This window comes from Squalius cephalus, assembly GCF_949319135.1.
Source record: "Squalius cephalus genome assembly, chromosome: 22".
Classification (NCBI taxonomy): Eukaryota; Metazoa; Chordata; class Actinopteri; order Cypriniformes; family Leuciscidae; genus Squalius; species Squalius cephalus.
This window is the reverse complement of record NC_137143.1, coordinates 27957640-27975349: the sequence shown is the minus strand read 5'-3', so window position 1 is coordinate 27975349 and position 17710 is coordinate 27957640. Positions and strand designations below refer to the sequence as shown.

General features: G+C 35.5%; 2 protein-coding genes across 5 annotated transcripts; both read right to left on the bottom strand.

Moving 5' to 3' along the window:
• Positions 1 to 895: 895 nt before the first annotated feature.
• LOC307150601 (uncharacterized protein) lies at positions 896 to 6218 on the bottom strand. The gene is made up of 12 exons (XM_079857951.1): positions 6026 to 6218; positions 4890 to 5015; positions 4459 to 4752; positions 4300 to 4353; positions 4185 to 4220; positions 4024 to 4080; positions 2504 to 2557; positions 2337 to 2420; positions 1829 to 1850; positions 1708 to 1748; positions 1531 to 1577; positions 896 to 1444 (listed from the first exon to the last, which is right to left on the bottom strand). Exons 1-12 carry the CDS (start codon positions 6123 to 6125, stop codon positions 1343 to 1345), a joined length of 1017 nt encoding a protein of 338 aa, XP_079714077.1. The 5' UTR covers positions 6126 to 6218; the 3' UTR covers positions 896 to 1342.
• A 5477-nt stretch (positions 6219 to 11695) lies between these two features.
• Positions 11696 to 17710, bottom strand: LOC307150462 (uncharacterized protein). 4 transcript variants are annotated; one of them, XM_079857735.1, is made up of 18 exons: positions 17478 to 17710; positions 17331 to 17397; positions 16554 to 16856; positions 16387 to 16464; positions 15898 to 15972; positions 15453 to 15527; positions 15229 to 15261; positions 15064 to 15111; positions 14932 to 14982; positions 14802 to 14849; positions 14242 to 14271; positions 14040 to 14126; positions 13920 to 13938; positions 13789 to 13820; positions 13656 to 13687; positions 13506 to 13572; positions 12781 to 12809; positions 11706 to 12706 (listed from the first exon to the last, which is right to left on the bottom strand). In XM_079857735.1, the coding sequence occupies exons 1-18, from the start codon at positions 17565 to 17567 to the stop codon at positions 12614 to 12616; spliced, it is 1257 nt and encodes a 418-aa protein (XP_079713861.1). In that variant the 5' UTR covers positions 17568 to 17710; the 3' UTR covers positions 11706 to 12613. The 4 variants fall into 4 exon arrangements, 3 of the variants coding, with proteins under 3 accessions (XP_079713863.1, XP_079713861.1, XP_079713862.1); XM_079857737.1 differs by lacking the exon at positions 17478 to 17710 and having other exon boundaries at positions 11696 to 12706; positions 15229 to 15258; positions 17331 to 17450; XM_079857736.1 differs by lacking the exon at positions 17478 to 17710 and having other exon boundaries at positions 17331 to 17450.

Below are 17710 nucleotides of genomic sequence, written 5' to 3'. Positions count from 1 at the left end.
AAACGGTTGAACAGTTGTATTTTAACATTAACAAAGATGAGCTAATATAGTAACAAATGTATTTGCCCATTGTTAGTTCATGTTAATTAATACATTAAATAATGTTAACTAATGAACCTTATTGTAAACTGTTTCGAATTTTATAATGTCCAATGAATACTGACAACCACACTGGTGACTTATTGAGTTATCTAAAGCTATCCATTCTCTGACTAATAAATCCTCTTATTAGTGTTCTACATATTATTTATAATAGAATTGAGTAATTCAGTAAATCCCCTGAATAGAAAACATATAGTGTACAGATTTACATTTATTGTCCTTATTGTAATGTACAGCAGTGATGATTAGTTGGAGACAGAAGTTAAGGGATGCCAGCTAGCATTGCTGTACGTGTTCCAGCTTCATAAGCAAAGATGGAGCACGTGCGCTCTGCTCTAAGATCTTTGGTGAGAGATGGTATTATTGGTCTTTATGAGAAAATATACCATGTTGGGTGGGGAGACTTCTGTGATGAAAATAGACTTCAATTTTATTAATATGGTGGTGAGCGATGTAGCGGTGCTACCCTCATATTTAGGTGTTAACCATACTGCAATTATGCCTCATTTGCCAATTGAATATGAATTGTTAGGTGTGGAATTGCTTGTTGATGAGTGTAGGTAATGATGGCAAAATAAACTCATTCTGCTCGATCAACTATGCACTTATGCAATGCTATTTTTTTTTCAGGAAAACTGTTGAAGACTTTGGAGCACAACCAATTCTACCTGCCCCTGATGTTTCTCAAGTGTCAGTGCCTCCACAGCTGATGATACAGCAGGTGAGGTTTTTCTTGATGGCAAATGGTTACATAGCCTGTTAATATGACATGACACATTTAACATAGCTTTTTATTTATTTATTTTATCATTGCAGGTTCATCCACTGCAGAGTTACAGGCGCCTGAAAGCGAGGAACAGTTAACAGCACTTACATTCACTGATACATCGGTTTCAACCTCAGCCGGCATGACAGGTCAGTTAATCTAACAGTTTTTGTTTTGTGTTGACATATCCTGTGTTATGTTATAATTCTTTTTTTTTTTTTTTATCTAATGTCCCTACAGGTCCTTCTACATCTGCACTCACTGCTATAGATTTCCCATCCACTCCCTCAACAAGCAGCTATCAAGATAGATCAACATCTCCTCCAGTTTACCCAGTTGAATGGTCAGCGTTCCTGTCCGACTCAGAAAGGACTGATCTGGTAAGAAGAGGGCCAGTGCCTTCACCTTCCCCAAAATATCATTTACAATCTCTTTAAATGTCAGTTTAATTATAATGATATAATAAAAGAGAAATTAAATTAGCAGAGAACGATTTGGCATCTGTGCCAGACTGTATAACACATGAGTGTTTACAGGATCATCAGGGATGGTGCAGTACACGTGGTACAATTTTTCCTATAGAGAACAAAGAAAATAAATATATGAAGTGAAAGAGAAGTATATATGGTAAAAGTTAGAAGAAACAGGTCTCTGGTACTCACCTCATGTTCTTCAGAATGTTTCTCATTGTCTTCAGTATCATCTTCATCTGCCACATTAGAAATACAATACCTTCATTTCAACCATTATGACATTTGTAACTTTTAACTTCTGTACTCTATGAAAATTATAAAACATAATATGCAGCACATTATCATTTGTATAGGATATTTTTTTACCTGGGCTCTGGGAAACAGCTGCTACAGACGTATTCATAGGACTAAACATAATAAAAGTACACATTTATTTTAATGTTCTAACAAATAAGCACCTATATAAAGTACACTAGAAAATTCTTACCTCTTCTTTCTTGGTTTCTGTCCTAGTAAAATATACCATACCAGTGCATTAATGTGTTGTGATGCAAATTCATTATTAAAACCTGTTAATTGCTCTTGGTGTACTTATATATTATCTTATTTTTCCTATTACATATTTTAGTAATCATTATAAATTAGGTACATTCAAAAGAAAAAAGTCCAAATTCAGTTTTTATTTTGGACATTGTGTTACCATGGAAAAGTGGCATTCTGTGGCTATTTTTGGTATAGCGCCTAAACAACATCCCACAGGAACCTCCATTTTTGAGATATCAACTTCAAATTTGGAGCACAACTCCAAATTAGACATATGGCTTTGATTTTGAGTGTTTTCTTTAAAAAGAAGTTCAGAAAGCATTCAGGAATTGCAGCCATTTAAGTTTAGTGCATTTTCACATCTATACTCAAAACGGGGTGACAGTTAACAGGTTTTAAAATTGTTACAAATAAATGTCAGTTTACTGTACATCCACATATAGGTAACTTACTGATGCAGAACAGACAGAAGCCCATGAGTCCGGTCAGGAAAATCCCCCCGCTGGTGGCCGCCACTGCTATGATCAGCCATGTTTCTTTGTGTCACCAAAAAATCAGATCCATGATCACCATGTGCAAAGTTTTAAGTTGCAGCGATTAATCGATTGTTAATACGTACTTATTTTTGGTGTCCTGTGGCCATCAGTTTCACTAGGATTTGAAGCTTTGGCAGCTAAATGGTTGAAAAGGAGGAATAGACATTTCTAAACATTCTGACATCTCTTAAAAACAGCATCAGTCACTGTGATTTTGCCAAGTAAGATGTGTTCCTGGATCAACATTTGAAAATTTGTCTGAAAATGTAATCCTAACCCTAACCCTATCTCTAAACCTAACCCTACCCATAATTTATCCCTAAAATCAAAGGGAAATGATGGTGAATAACTGTTGTAGAAGCACTGAACTTAACATAAACTGTAAACTTGTCCCTCAAATCTGATTGGCTGATTGGAATATTGTTCCAAGGTCTACAAATGTTGATGCAGAAAACACATTATACTTGGTGAAATCATATTCACCAAAGCATGTATTCATTTTGCCTTGTTATTTTGTGTATAGCCTAATCTTGGAAAAAGGGTTCAATGGGGTTCTATGGTTCTTGAACCTTGCACTCTTTTTTTGCAGCGATACAAGAAAAACCATTTTGGATTCCCCAAAACAACTTGTTGTTAAGAACATTCTTCCACTATAAAGAACCTTTTGTGCAAAGGAAAGATATGGATGCCAATAAATAACCTTTAATTTTAAGAGAGTATGGTAAAGAGGTTCTATATAAGGAAAAATGTCTTAAATGTTTGCATAATACCTTTATGTTTAATGGGCAGTTTACAAGCTGCTTAATTTATAACTTTTATTAAAATAAAAGGTCACACTTTATGTTAGGTATCTTTAAATACTATGTACTAACATTTTAATTAATCATTTGGTATGATGCAGTTTTTGTGTATATCGCATACATGTTTCTACATCGTACTTATATATTTTTTAAATACCTGCATGTAATTACAGCTGTAATTAATGTCTGTAATTACATATATAACACTATTGAGCCTTACCTTACACCTTAACCCACCCTTAACTCATACCACAATCCTGTCCATAACCTTATCTGTATCCCACCTCAATATTAGCAAACGTGTTTTGCAATTCAATATGAACACAAAAGTACATTGCACTTATTGTCTGATGTAAGTACATTAAGGACAACTAATATAAAGTGTGACCAAAGTTTCTATAAAGCGCCTGACAGAACACTTTAAGTTTCTATAGAACCAAGTAGTATACATATATATTCTGAAGAAAATATTATAATCAATGATTTTTATATTTATTTTTAAATGCTATAATGGTGTCTTTATAATCAGGCCTGTGGTTGAATCTAGTAGATTCTACACACTGTTCCTCAAATTTAGGGCAATACAGAAAGAAACTTAGTGTTTCAGATCCTCATGAACACAGAGGTGGTACAGAGAAAAGCATCTCATCAGATCAGAATTCCACATTTGTCCTGAAAGCTAGATTTTACCTTGAGAACGGTTTTATCATAATCCGTTTAAATAATATCACTGTTTTTGCAAAACTTAGATATTCTACGTACATTTTTATAAATTATATTTTAATAACGATAAAGGAGCTCACCAGCCGTAGGGTTTATTGTGGTCTCATACCAAGTTGTGTATTCTGTAGCCAGGGTTTCTGAAATATTAAGAACTTACTATTCAAAGTTGTTGGTTAAAAAAAAAAAAAAATCACAATTTATATGGATTTATAGACTCTATAGAGTCATATTTAGTCTATACTTGTTGTTTCACTTGTAGAGAATGTTGGTGTTGAATCTGCAGAAAACAATTTGCATGGTTAATCATCAAAATGATCACCACAAAAATCATAATTATACATTTCAGATGAACTTACATATTGTTGATGCGTTTGTTGTGCTTGGTGACTGATTTTGCACGGGAAGAAAAGCTATAGAGACAAAAACATACAGTACATTAAGAAAAATTAAGAAACATGTAAAATGGTTGAATCAAATGTAAATGTGTAGATTCATATTACATTAAAATGTCATACCTGTCAAGTTGAATTTGTCACTATATGGTGAATATTTGGCTGATTCTGGAGAATAACTGCAGCTCATCACTTTACTCTTAACTGACATTAGATGATTAAATAAAAAATGTTCGCGGAGTGTAGAAATACACTGTGTTCCTCCAGATGGTTTCTGAGATTTTAGAATTTGCCGATTTTCATCTCCAATGTAAATAAAACAAGCATAACCAGTGTTATCTGATCCTGGGATATGACAGTAAATTCTAAATGCACCATATTCATAGTCATGAATTACTGTAATGACGGGCTTCTCTTCTGAAAAACAACATATAGCAGAGAACATTAGTGTGGAAGAACCAAAGGATTATGAGAATGCTTAGAAGAGAGCAACACTGTTCATAGAGGATGCTAAACAGTTGTGACACATTACTGTACCAAATAAAACATCTTACTCTGATTTAAAACAGAATTATAGTGAGAGTGATCAGCATCTGTCGGTCTGTCATATCTCAGTGCTGTGTTTGAGTCTTTCTGCACTGACGCTGGAGACGCCGTCAGCCAAACCTGATCAGAGAGTCCTGTAGAAACACAGAAAACCTTTAGATAACAGTACATCAAATATAAGTTACAGTTGCTGAACACAAGGGTCCCATCACCTCTTGCAAGAAAGCAAGCTATTTATTGGTCGAAATCAAATAGTAAAATATGTAACAAGATGCCCATTGACGGCAAGGAACTAAAGTGAGCTCTAACCATAATAAAGAAGTGATTCTCAACCAGGGGCCCACTGGGGGCCTCAGCCAACTTTACACGAGATGACTTGAAATGATTTAATTATATGAAAAAATAAATCTAGCTTAATTCAAATACTCAAAATACAAATAAATCAAGATGTATTTATTGAGCAACACACCAAGTCAGAATCTTGAATCTTATGGAATCACAAAATTATAGTTAATTATTTTTAATATATCAACACACCCAGTTTCTGTTAATAAAAAGTATGAAAATATTTTGCTAGGTATTTCTGACAACATGCACCTAATTCATGCATGAAACTAAGAAAACTAATTCTTCAACTTGCAAAGTGAATCATCCACCTAAAAATAAACCTGCGAGTGACTGTGAAGTGTTTTATAGCTTAGGCCTAGCTCTGTGTGATGATGATGATGATGATGATGATGATAAAAGCAATATATACTGTATTTTTTCAGTTGTATATACTGTATAGGTATATACTTTTTGCTTTTGCTCACAACATAAACACAGAACAAAGAACTAAAAACAACTGAGGAACATGCAGCACATGGTACTGCATCAGTATATACTTACACAAGTGTAGGCATTTTAAAATGAAATATACTGAAATATAATTGGTTTCCTCCTATCTCATTGTATTCCATCATCAGTACAGCTCTACATATTTTGTCAGTAATTGTCGCATTTCTTGCAGTTGTTATTTTAGCTTACAATGTTTATTGTAAATGTTGGTTATACCTAAAATCACAAAATATGCATAGTATACTAAAACAAAAGACAGCAGAAAAATACTATGAGATAAAACTTTATATTTTTTATGATCACTTACTTTGAGGTTGAACCTTCAGAAAGAGTGTAAAGATGAGGAGGATGAGCAGAACCATGTCAGCGTCAAATGATAAACTGACACAATGATGTCCAATGCACATGGGGAAGTAGGAAGTAAGAAAAACGATATAAACCAAATGACACGATACGTCTCTATAACATATGACACAGGCAGTATAATGATCGTACTTCAATCAAACCAAATAAATGAGAACACAAACAAACAAAAAATCTGATGCTAAAGGGAAAGTCAGAATGTGATGCATCTTAAAGTCTCAGTGTATTTTCTCACAATAGTTTGTGTTTATCTGAAGCGTTGAGATCTTTCAAAGCCACAGAACAACAGTGTGGTTGAAGAAAAGCGTAGAGGGTTGAGCAGAGATGGGGCTACAAATAGCAGATATCTGCTGCTTAAAGTCCCTGCTAGTCAAAATTAAGTAGCCTATGTGTTCTGAGTTTGCCACACCACAGAAAAATGTGTTATTAGCCACCCAGCCGGCAAGTGCATAAAATAAGCTATCAAAATCTTGAAAAAATGAGCAGTAGTCTCTGCTCTCAAACGCTGGGGGCGTGTCCGCTGGCTGCGCTGAAACCACGCCCACTTACGGGAAAGCTGCCGTCGCCACACTCAACTGTCACCGCTACACCCTGAATGGATGCTCCTAGCAGCTTAATTGGTTTTACAAAGCCATACATGTTCGAGCCTCCAGAGCCAGAATCTAATTCAGAGGACATTGACCAGCTACTAGAGAATCAACATCGTCCCCCTGCTTTGTGAACAGATAATTCAGTAGAGTAGAAATTACTTTCAAGGAATCACAGTAAGGAATCACACTGCACACTGAGTGAGCACAGCGCAGGACCAGAGGCCACACCCCCTCTCACACTGCACACTGAGTGAGCACAGCGCAGGACCAGAGGCCACACCCCCTCTCACACTGACACTGAGTGAGCACAGCGCTGGCCACTCCCCCTCTCACACTGCACACTGAGTGAGCACAGCACTGGCCACTCCCCCTCTCACACTGCACACTGAGTGAGCACAGCACTGGCCACTCCCCCTCTCACACTGACACTGAGTGAGCACAGCACTGGCCACTCCCCCTCTCACACTGACACTGAGTGAGCACAGCGCTGGCCACTCCCCCTCTCACACTGCACACTGAGTGAGCACAGCGCAGGACCAGAGGCCATTCCCCCTCTCACACTGACACTGAGTGAGCACAGCGCTGGCCACTCCCCCTCTCACACTGACACAGAGTGAGCACAGCGCAGGACCAGAGGCCATTCCCCCTCTCACACTGACAGAGTGAGCACAGCTGGCCACTCCCCCTCTCACACTGCACACTGTGTGAGCACAGCTGGCCACTCCCCCTCTCACACTACACACTGAGTGAGCACAGCTGGCCACTCCCCCTCTCACACTACACACTGAGTGAGCACAGCTGGCCACTCCCCCTCTCACACTGCACACTGAGTGAGCACAGCGCAGGACCAGAGATAGAGAGGGTCGAAGAAAGCAGCAGAGCTTAAGTAGCGTTTTCTCAGAGTTCACTGTCCTGCTCGCTGAATCGTCTCGCTTATTCATTTGTGGATGTTAACTGAATCTGTAAGTCAGCTACACTGTTTTTCTGAATATTATATTTTATTCTTAGCCTGGGTGCCAGCCCGAACCCCGCCCACAACATTTTTTGGTCGGGAAGTTCTGACTAGAATATGAGTATGACGAAGTCAGGCTATTTTATTCTGGTGTGCTTAACGATATCGCTACTGTGTAATAGTAGCCTACGCTATTCACCAACTAAACATATCCTATTCATTTTTTTTTTTTTTTACTAAAACCACACACAAATACTGATTTTGCACGGGCACTTTGCACTAGTATATTTAACTTTTAGAACAGCTCTGTTTATTAGTCATTGTAGGGCTGGGTGAATATGGGTAGAACTCTTTACTGCCCTAGTTCTTCAGAAATCCTTTTAAAAGTAAAAAAAGGGAATTAAACGTGGCACAATGGCCTTCATCATCAATGCTAATGCCTATCTAGAGCAAGGGATTTCACCAATATGCTGATTGAGGACTGTTGGGACACTCCAGCCACAAGATGGTTCTGTCTGGAGAAACAGAGTCGTTTGCACCTCAATGACACATCTGTACCATTTGCTTCACAGGACATATGCTTGCAATACTGTTTATTTACTAGTGTGTTCTAATATGTAGACTAACTATGCCACATTTGGTCTCATCTGACAGCAAACAGAACTGAACGGTGGTGAACTTAATAGAGATATTAAAGTATCCCAGGGCCGGAGTGGGGCCACTTTTCAGCCCGGGAGTTTCAGGCCCAAGACCGGCCCACTTTTTCCATGGTGGAATTCCAAATTAGCACTTTTTTAAAATTGGATAAATGAAGCAACAGTTCAGCTCGTACTATTGTGTAGTTAGTTAGTATTAATACCATGGGTTAACAAATAATGTAAAGGTTAAATAATAATTCACTTAGACTTTATAAGAAGCATAAGAAGCAATTGCAACTTTTTCACACAATTCTGACTTTATATTTCGCAATTCTGACTTTATATTTCGCAATTCTGACTTTATATTTCGCAATTCTGACTTTATAACACGCAATTGCTACTTTATATCACACAATTCTGACTTTATATCTTGCAGTTCTGACTTTATAAGCAATTGCGACTTTATTTCACACAATTCTGACTTTATATTTCGCAATTCTGACTTTATAACACGTTTTATGACTTTATATCACACAATTCTGACTCTATATCTTGCAGTTCTGACTTTATAAGCAATTGCGACTTTATTTCAGGCAGTTCTGATTTTATATCTTGCAATTCTGACTTTATAAGAAGCAATTGCGACTTTATATCACGCAATTCTGACTCTATATCTCACAATTCTTTATAACACGCAATTGCAACTTTATTTCAGGCAATTCTGACTTTATATCTCACAATTCTGACTTTATAACACGCAATTGCGACTTTATTTCAGGCAATTCTGACTTTATATCTCGCAATTCTGAGAAAAAAAGTCAGAATTGCGAGATGTAAACTCGAGATAAAAAGTCGCAATTATCTTTTAAAATGTTTTATTCTGTGGCGGAAACAAAGCTGCATACCTCCTGGCCTCTTCCTCCCATCCATCCTCCCTGACGCGTACCGTTACGGCCGGCCCAGCTATCAGTAGGCGCCGGCGGAGCCGCGGTAGCCTCCCTGAGAAAACGTTTTGAAAAGACGGGCTATGGACCCAACCATTTCTATAGGAGGGGAGGGGAGAACTCCCTCACATGGTACAACCCATGCTGAGTTGCGCGCTGTGGTGGCAGAATCATAGACTGTAAAAAATATACAGAATGCGGAACGTGTGTATCCTAATGTAACTAATGTGACATTGAAATGTAAAAAAAAAAAAAAAAAAATTCCTCGACCGGCCCAAAAGTGAAGCGGCCCACCGGGAATACTCCCGATTCTCCCGATTACCCACTCCGGGCCTGAAGTATCCTATTGTACATTGAGTAGAATATGTTAATGTTCTTCTCCTTTTGATAACCACCCATTTGCTTCATCTTTTGGTTTCCTGTCGGTCGGTTTTGGTATTCCACTCATGTTTAACAATGCTTTGCTCAGGGTATAGGGACATCCCGCGTGACGTCACGCCATTTGGAGCAGCCATTTTGACGGAATAGAAAATGCTAAACCGCCGGTGATACTCATAGACAGTATAAACAGAGACGGGCTCTGGTATAAACTACATTGATCCTGCAGCTCGTCGCGATATTCTATCATGCCCGAGCGATGCTGTGCAGTTGGATGCGATCAGATACGTGATCATACTAAAGGAATAGGCCTATCTTTATACCGTATCCCGAAAGAAACAAAACGGAGAAACAAGTGTTGGCGGCAATATACAGGCAAAACGCTGATGGTGGTGCTTGGCTTCCAACTGTTTGTGATAGGTACAAGAAGAAAAATGTAACAAATAATAAAAGTGCATGTAAAATATACAATAAAGTTGAGATGAAATTAGACAAGGTTACTTGACTTTTTACGTCTATTCAGTTTTTGTAACATGTCCATGACAACCGATAGCCTGCTTTTGTATGCTTTTAATGAAGCTCTGGTGTAGCGTGATGGGAAGTGAATAAGGTAACGTCAGCTGTAAATGTCACCGAACTCAATGTCAGGAAGTTTTTCTACACATTAAATGCCTGTAAAAAGAACTTGCGGTGCTTCATATGGATCTATGATTCCTATCTTCCTCTTGTATACTTGATATATATTTGTGTGATGCTAATAAGTGCGATGACATGACGTGAAGAGTTAGCTGAAGCTAATAATAGTGGTGGAGGAAAACTCGATTCTGTTCAGTATCGAGATATTTTGCGCACGCAATTATATCAATACTGTAGCGCAAAGTATTGCAATATTTAGGCTAATTATAAAACAATTATACTAATAATTATATTATTAGTATAATAATATACTCCCTAATATATTACCCACCCCTAATAATAGATCTATTGCCATTAGACAGTCCATAGACAGTATAGCCAATGTGAGTAGCTGACGGATGTATACCGTCAAAATGGCTGACACACGGCTAGGGGTCACGTGACTGGGAGATCCCTATAAGAAGGAAAGGTAACTGTTGATCTGGGAGAAAGGCTTTAACCCCTCCTCTCCCGCACACCGGTGCATAACTTCATACTATGAGAAAGGCTTGTTTTACAGTCTCTTCTGCACAACAGTGCATTATTTGTTACAACTAAGTTTTCCATACAATATGTTGTTCCATTCTACTGTCTGTATATTTAAACATGTAACTTAATAAATAACCAGTTTTAAAGACTTTGAGAATCTTTCCTTGATGATGCTGAAAGCTAAAGTCATAATATATATATTATCTAAACGTTAAGGTTAAATCCTACATTTTCCAATCAGTTCTTAGAAAGACCTTTACCTTTAAAGAACAAGAGGTTAAAGAATAACAACAACTTTAATGGAGTCAGATTAATCATATTGGAGCCAGATAAATATTACACGTCATCCTTCAAGTGCCTTTTGTTCGGATTATTGGTTCAAAATAGCAGCGTAAGCTTCCAGCCTTACATCATTGAAACAATCATTTAAAACTTGGAAAAACAAAACTAAGATTGTAAAAAGGATAATATATTATGCATATTGATATTGTGTGTCCAGTCAAAACAGCTAAGACTTTTTCTTCTCCTGTAATGCTTTTAACTGATTCAGATTTTAAAAGATACATTGTATAATCTAATGGGCCATATATAACTGAATGTGTAAACTTTACACATTCAGTTATAAACTAGTGTTGAAAGACTGCCATCATGTCACATAGCCTACATCTGTTAATCCCTGTGTTAGACAGCAGAGGTCGCTCTCATCTGAATCATATCCACAGTGATCAGATGCTTTATGTCTGTACTTTAGGTTACCCTTGTTGGGTTTGGTTTTCATGAGACCTTAAAAAACTATTGTTCAAAGGTTTGTGGTCGGTAAGATTATTTTATGTTATAGAAATTTCTTATGCTCACCATGGCACAATGTTAAATTTAAAAAAAAAATGAAATGGTAAAGCTGAATTTTCAGTCTTCAGTGTTAAATGATCCTTCAGAAATCATTCTAATATGCTGATTTGCTTCTCAAGAAACATTTATTATTATTATCAGTGTTGGAAACAGTTGTGCTGATTAATATTTCTTGAGGAAACGGTGGAAAGGTATGAGCTATTACTTAATTAATTACTTAACCAACAGAAAACAATACAACAATACAACTTTTTGTACAAATGTGTATATATTTTTTTTACATTTTTAATTCCCATGTGATCCTGTGAACAGAAAACTTGTTTATATGATTATTCAGGAATTCAAAAGATACTAATTTGTCTGACAAATAATTCTCATGAGACCATTTGAACAAAACAAATGTGGATATTTTAGATATTACTTTGAAGAACAGAAAAAAGGACAAAAAACTTAGAATTTTATAGAACCATTAATGGCAAAAAGGTTCTATATATGACTTACATGATTGCATAAAACTTTCATGTTTAACAGGTTGTTTAATTCATAAAATTGAATTAAAATCAAAAGGGAATTCAAACAAAATTGGGAAGCCCTAAAAAGTTATATATATGGAACTCTTTAAGGTTCTATACAGAACATTTTCTTCTAAGAGTAAAAGTAAAAATTAGGTGCTTAAATTATGAACATTAGGTGAAAATATTCACAGAGTCAAGCAAAAGGACAAAATGTGAGTGTATATGGCATGCAACAATGGCCCTTGTGCTCATCAATACAACTGCCATTCACAATAACACAGAATCATAATTATGCAATTATTTTTGTGAACAGGATGCATATTCATGCTGTGTTTTTTGATCGATAGAACTCATCGAAGTTGACAGTTTTGAAAGGCTAATTAGGTTGTATTGTTTAGAAAGCAGACGTTTAAAATGCATGTGTTATGGAGTATTAAATCCTGTTTAAAATGAAGACTGATCAATTCTGGACTGGAATAAAATAGTGGGCAGAGTTGTATTCTCAGAGGGCCGTCAGGAGACTGTAAACATCATTGCTGTCACTGGCGACGGGCGGTTGAGTGAGGATGCTGACATACAAAGGATTCAGTTCAACCTGGAGGAAAAGTGAGTCTTAAAATGAGGAAAAATTATTGCTATTGCTATTACATGTGCATCTGATTTACTCACCTTGGCTTGCTTTGATTCTTCACTGTTTCCTGCGTAACAAGACACATCAGATATCAAATCATGACCATGGTAGTGTATAATTAAAATGACGGTAAGATGCAACCTTTTTATCATTATTATTTTATAAATTATTATTTGGTAGCACTTTATTGCAATAGTCCACTTTAGACATTCTACTAGCTATAACTACATGTCAACTAACTCTCATTAGAGTCTGTCTGCTTAATATCTCCTAACACTTTTAGTTTGATGCTCCTCAACAGATATTTTACTGACCATAAGTAACTTTGCAAGTACATGTCAACTTATTCAACTAACAGTCTACCACAGTCTACTAATACTCTAATGAGAGTTAGTTCACATGGTTGCAAAGTTACTTATAGTTAGTAGAACTAGAATGTCTAAAGTGGACCATCGAAATAAAGTGCAACCTAATATTTTAGTCAATTGTAGAAAAAAATATTTGGGAGCTTGACAAGCATTCACGTTGAACACATTTATATCAGAACAAGTGCAGATCAGAAGGTTTTTACAATAAAGTAAGCAGCATGAATATTATCCAGTTGAAATGAATTTTTTTTATTAAGCAAATAATATGAAAACATCAGTGCCAGCTAAAGCAAAGGCTTGCAAATCACTATAACCGGTTTGCTATGATTTATGTAAGTAGCCTATAATAAATCACAATGCTATTTGCATAAAAGGTGATTCGTTTTACTCTTTACCTGGTGGTTGAGAGGTGGATTGCACGCAGTTGATGGTTGAGTAAAATGCTTGATCTTCCTCACCAGACTAAATAACAAAGATTGATCTATTAAATAGTGTCAAATATTAAAATGATCTCATAAATGGTTGATAATGACAGTAATACTTACTGAGTCTGAACCAGCAATTGGTAAAGAAACTCCTACAAAACAGAGGAAGATTTCAGCAAACCTTGACATTAAACTGTATTTGACTTTTATTTTGATTATGGCTCACATTTTGAGGAGAAAAGTAAAAACTTACCCTGCTTTTTACTCTTTTTTTCAATCCAAATCCTAGTAAATTTCACAAATATATTTTGTGCACCTCTTTATCCCTTACTTTCTTATAATTTCACCAATGATTTTATATATGCACAAAATAAACATCTCTACCTCTCGTCCTTTGGCCTTCCTGCGATGAAGGAAACATCAAATCAAAGTGTCAAGTTGACTAAACTTTTCATAATATCTATAATCCACATTGATGACATGGCAATTTTTTTTTACACTTACGTGTACATCCGAATAAACAGATGCCCATGAGTCCAGTCAGGACAATTCCTCCACCAGTTGCAACCACAGCAATAGAAAAAAACATTTCTGTGTCAGACAAAGATATAAAAGATTAGCAAGTAATACACTGTTGGGTTCATTGGGTTTCTAATGAATGTGCTTCTTCATGGAAAAATGTAAGCCTCTGAGTAAAGTTACTTACTTTTATTTGAGTACGTTTTGATTTCAAGGCCTTCAACCATCAAGAGGAAATTTATAAAGGAGAAACTGACCATTAGCATATGTGTATTGTATTCAATGTTTATATAACATATTCAAATCTATACATATCAAAATTAAAATTTTTGCTAACAATTTCCCAGTAATTTTCCCTAGTATTTAGTAATTTCCCAGCTAACAATAAACGTTCTTATAGTACTTTGACTAACGTTCTGACAAGGTTCTCTCAAAGAACTTGTGATCAAACATTTGTCCAGTAACGTTCATAGAATGTCTGTTCAAATTGATCTGGTCTTTAATAATGTTCTCAAAACATTAGCACAAAAAAGACATCACTTCATGGTGCATTTTTTTTCTGAAATGTTTTAGTTTTTTAAATATTACTAGTTGTTTCAAACAATGTTTGAAGAATGATACAATGGAATTCCTTAATGTTCACAAAACCAAGAACAAACATACAGAAAACATTCGGAAATAATGTTTTCATAACTTAATGAGAACGTTAGCAAAACGTTCTTAGAACATTTATGTTAGTTTGGTTACCTGATGCAGGTTCTGTAGTTTCAGCAAGTGTAGTCGATTCCAGAGATGCTGAAGATTTGTAAATAAATCAATCAAATGTGTTCTGGTTACAGTAATATTACAGATTAAAAGAGAAGACCTGAGGACTTACCATTTGCAGCACCTGTTAAACTGCTGTCATGGGTAGTTAGACTGGACATATCTGTAGTAACAAAACAAATTGAAAGCCAACCAATCAAAATCTTTGATAAATAATTATTATTAGAAAGAAAGACGCACTTACTGGTTATTGGGTCTGTTGTGATTTCAGTACTGGATGTTACAACCATTGCTATTGAAACCACAGAACAAGTTAAACATTATTAATGGACAAAATGATAAGGAGTATGTTTACAAAACGGAAAAGAGTTATGTCGGTTGTAAGGATTGTACAATCAAGGCAACTCACATGTGTCCATTGTCGATGCGGTCGACAAATCTTCTGAAATTAATGTTTATATATGAAATCGCAATGATCAGTTTAGAAAGTGTTAGAATAAGAAAGACATATTGGCTTTAAAAAGCCTTTAGAAACATTATTTTAGCAATTAGTCTATATGCCATTGTAGGTGTATGAATACGAATTATTACAAATTAAATCAGAAACGCTGGAAATTCAATTAAAAATTCCACCTTCAGAGGTTCCATTGGAGATCAATGTTGGGCTGTCCTCTGTGATCGGAGACAAAGATGACATGGCATCCAAACCTGAGATTAAAAAAACCAACAAATTTAAGGCAACCAGGTAACTTACTTTGTAAAAAAAAAAAAATTGTTATATTATGTTGTTAGTGTATTGACTCTTGAGTATGATTAAGACAAGTAAAGGTTTATATAAAAATGTAAAAGTCAAATGTAGACTTCAAAAATATAAATACTTAAAAATTGTGCAAGGGAGAAAATGAACGGAAATCGGTATTAATATATGTATTCTTACAGGGAACAATAAGTCTATATGCCATTATACTCCTAAAAGGTCACATAATTATCTGTTAACAGATATATACAATCAATTTTACAGTCTTTCTCTTCCAACTACAAATACAAATACAAGGTTCACGACAATTAAAAATTCCACCTTCAGAGGTTCCATTGGAGATCAATGTTGGGCTGTCCTCTGTGAACGGTGACAAAGATGACATGACAGCCAAACCTTATGAGATAAAAAATAAAATAAAATTTAAGGCAACCAGGTAACTTATATATATATATATATTGTTATATATATTGTTAGTGTATTGACTCTTGAATATGATTAAGACAAGTAAAGGTTTATATAAAAATGTAAAAGTCAAGTGTAGACATAAAAAAATATATACTTCATAATAAAAAAATCAACTAAAGCCTATTGGCTGTTTAAAAAAGGGGGAGATGACAACTCCCTCTATGCCCCACCCAACTTCCTGTTTCAGTTGGAAATATGTCAACACAGGAATCTAAATGTTGTAATGTGGTTTTTAACTGGAGCAAAGCAACTGAAATGCTCTTTAGTGTTTTCTTATGGGACATGAATACGAATTATTACAAGTTAAATCAGAAAAGCTGGAAATTCAATTAAAAATTCCACCTTCAGAGGTTCCATTGGAGATCAGTATAGTTTGACTGTCCTCTGTGATCGGTGACAAAGATGACATGGCAGCCAAACCTTATGAGATACAAAAACATCTACTTGGAAAAGAATAAACCACATTATCTATCTTTCTATTAAAAATAGTCTGTGATTAAACAGCTTACCTCTGACTTTTACTGAGACTTTGTCAGAATGAGGTGAGGTTGCGTTTTCTCCTAAGCCATACACAGTATAGTAGCAGGATATGTTGACATGTGAAGTCTCTGGATCTTGTGACCACATGATCAGTTCGATGCTGGTAATGGTGATGTTACACAATGCACTTGGTTTTTTATAGTTCTCCTGCCCTGTAGGATAGAACATGCATTCAGATACATGCTGATTCTCATGACCTCCACAGATCATCTGCACCTTTTCTCCATAGGTGGCAAATGTAGGAAATATTGTCAGGTTGGCCTGTGGCAAACCTATAAAAAAAGATGAGATACGTAAATTCATCTTTGCAATTCTTTAAATTAATTTTAAATTTAATTAATTAATAAAAATAAAAAAACATGTAAATTGTCTGTGCATGTGTTAATGTCATTAATTTAATATACATGTCCAATATACTACTTATAACTGGACAAGCCAGCTTTTATTAAACTACACTGTAAAATAGATTATTTTCATGATTTCTTGTCACAACTTTTTATCATTTGTCAAATCAACTTCAGATAACATAACATTTTGAGTTTCTATTTGTTAAACTAATCTCTTTCATTGAATTAACTCAAATTTAAAATTTCAATGAACTCAAAAATGTAAGGTTTTTTTACAATGTATTGACTCTTGAATATGATTAAGACAAGTAAAGGTTTATATAAGAATGAAGTCAGGTGTAAAGTTAAAAAAGGTAAATACTTCATAATAAAAATTGTAAAGCATGAGAGATCACTTACCCTGTGATTTAACCAGCAGTAAAAGCTGAAAAGTTATTAAGATGAACAGGGCCATTTCACTATGACACTGTGAACAATCTTTCGATTAGAAGTGAACAATAGACGCTACTTAAAGTGTCTGAGAGGGAAGTAGGAAATGATACTTACCTCAAAATGGGTGAAATGACCGTTCAACCTGACATTTCTGTAAAAGAATTCGGCGCTTTGTAAAATTATATTTAACCAATTACCATGCATCAGTCACAGAATGACATCAAAACTGACAAAAGGACCACAGAAGTAAGAAAAGTAAGAATCAAACTGCAGAAACAGTTAATTCACATGGGTGATGATCAAGACATTAAAAAGGAAGTTTGCAGGGTCACTTTCACTTTATAAGT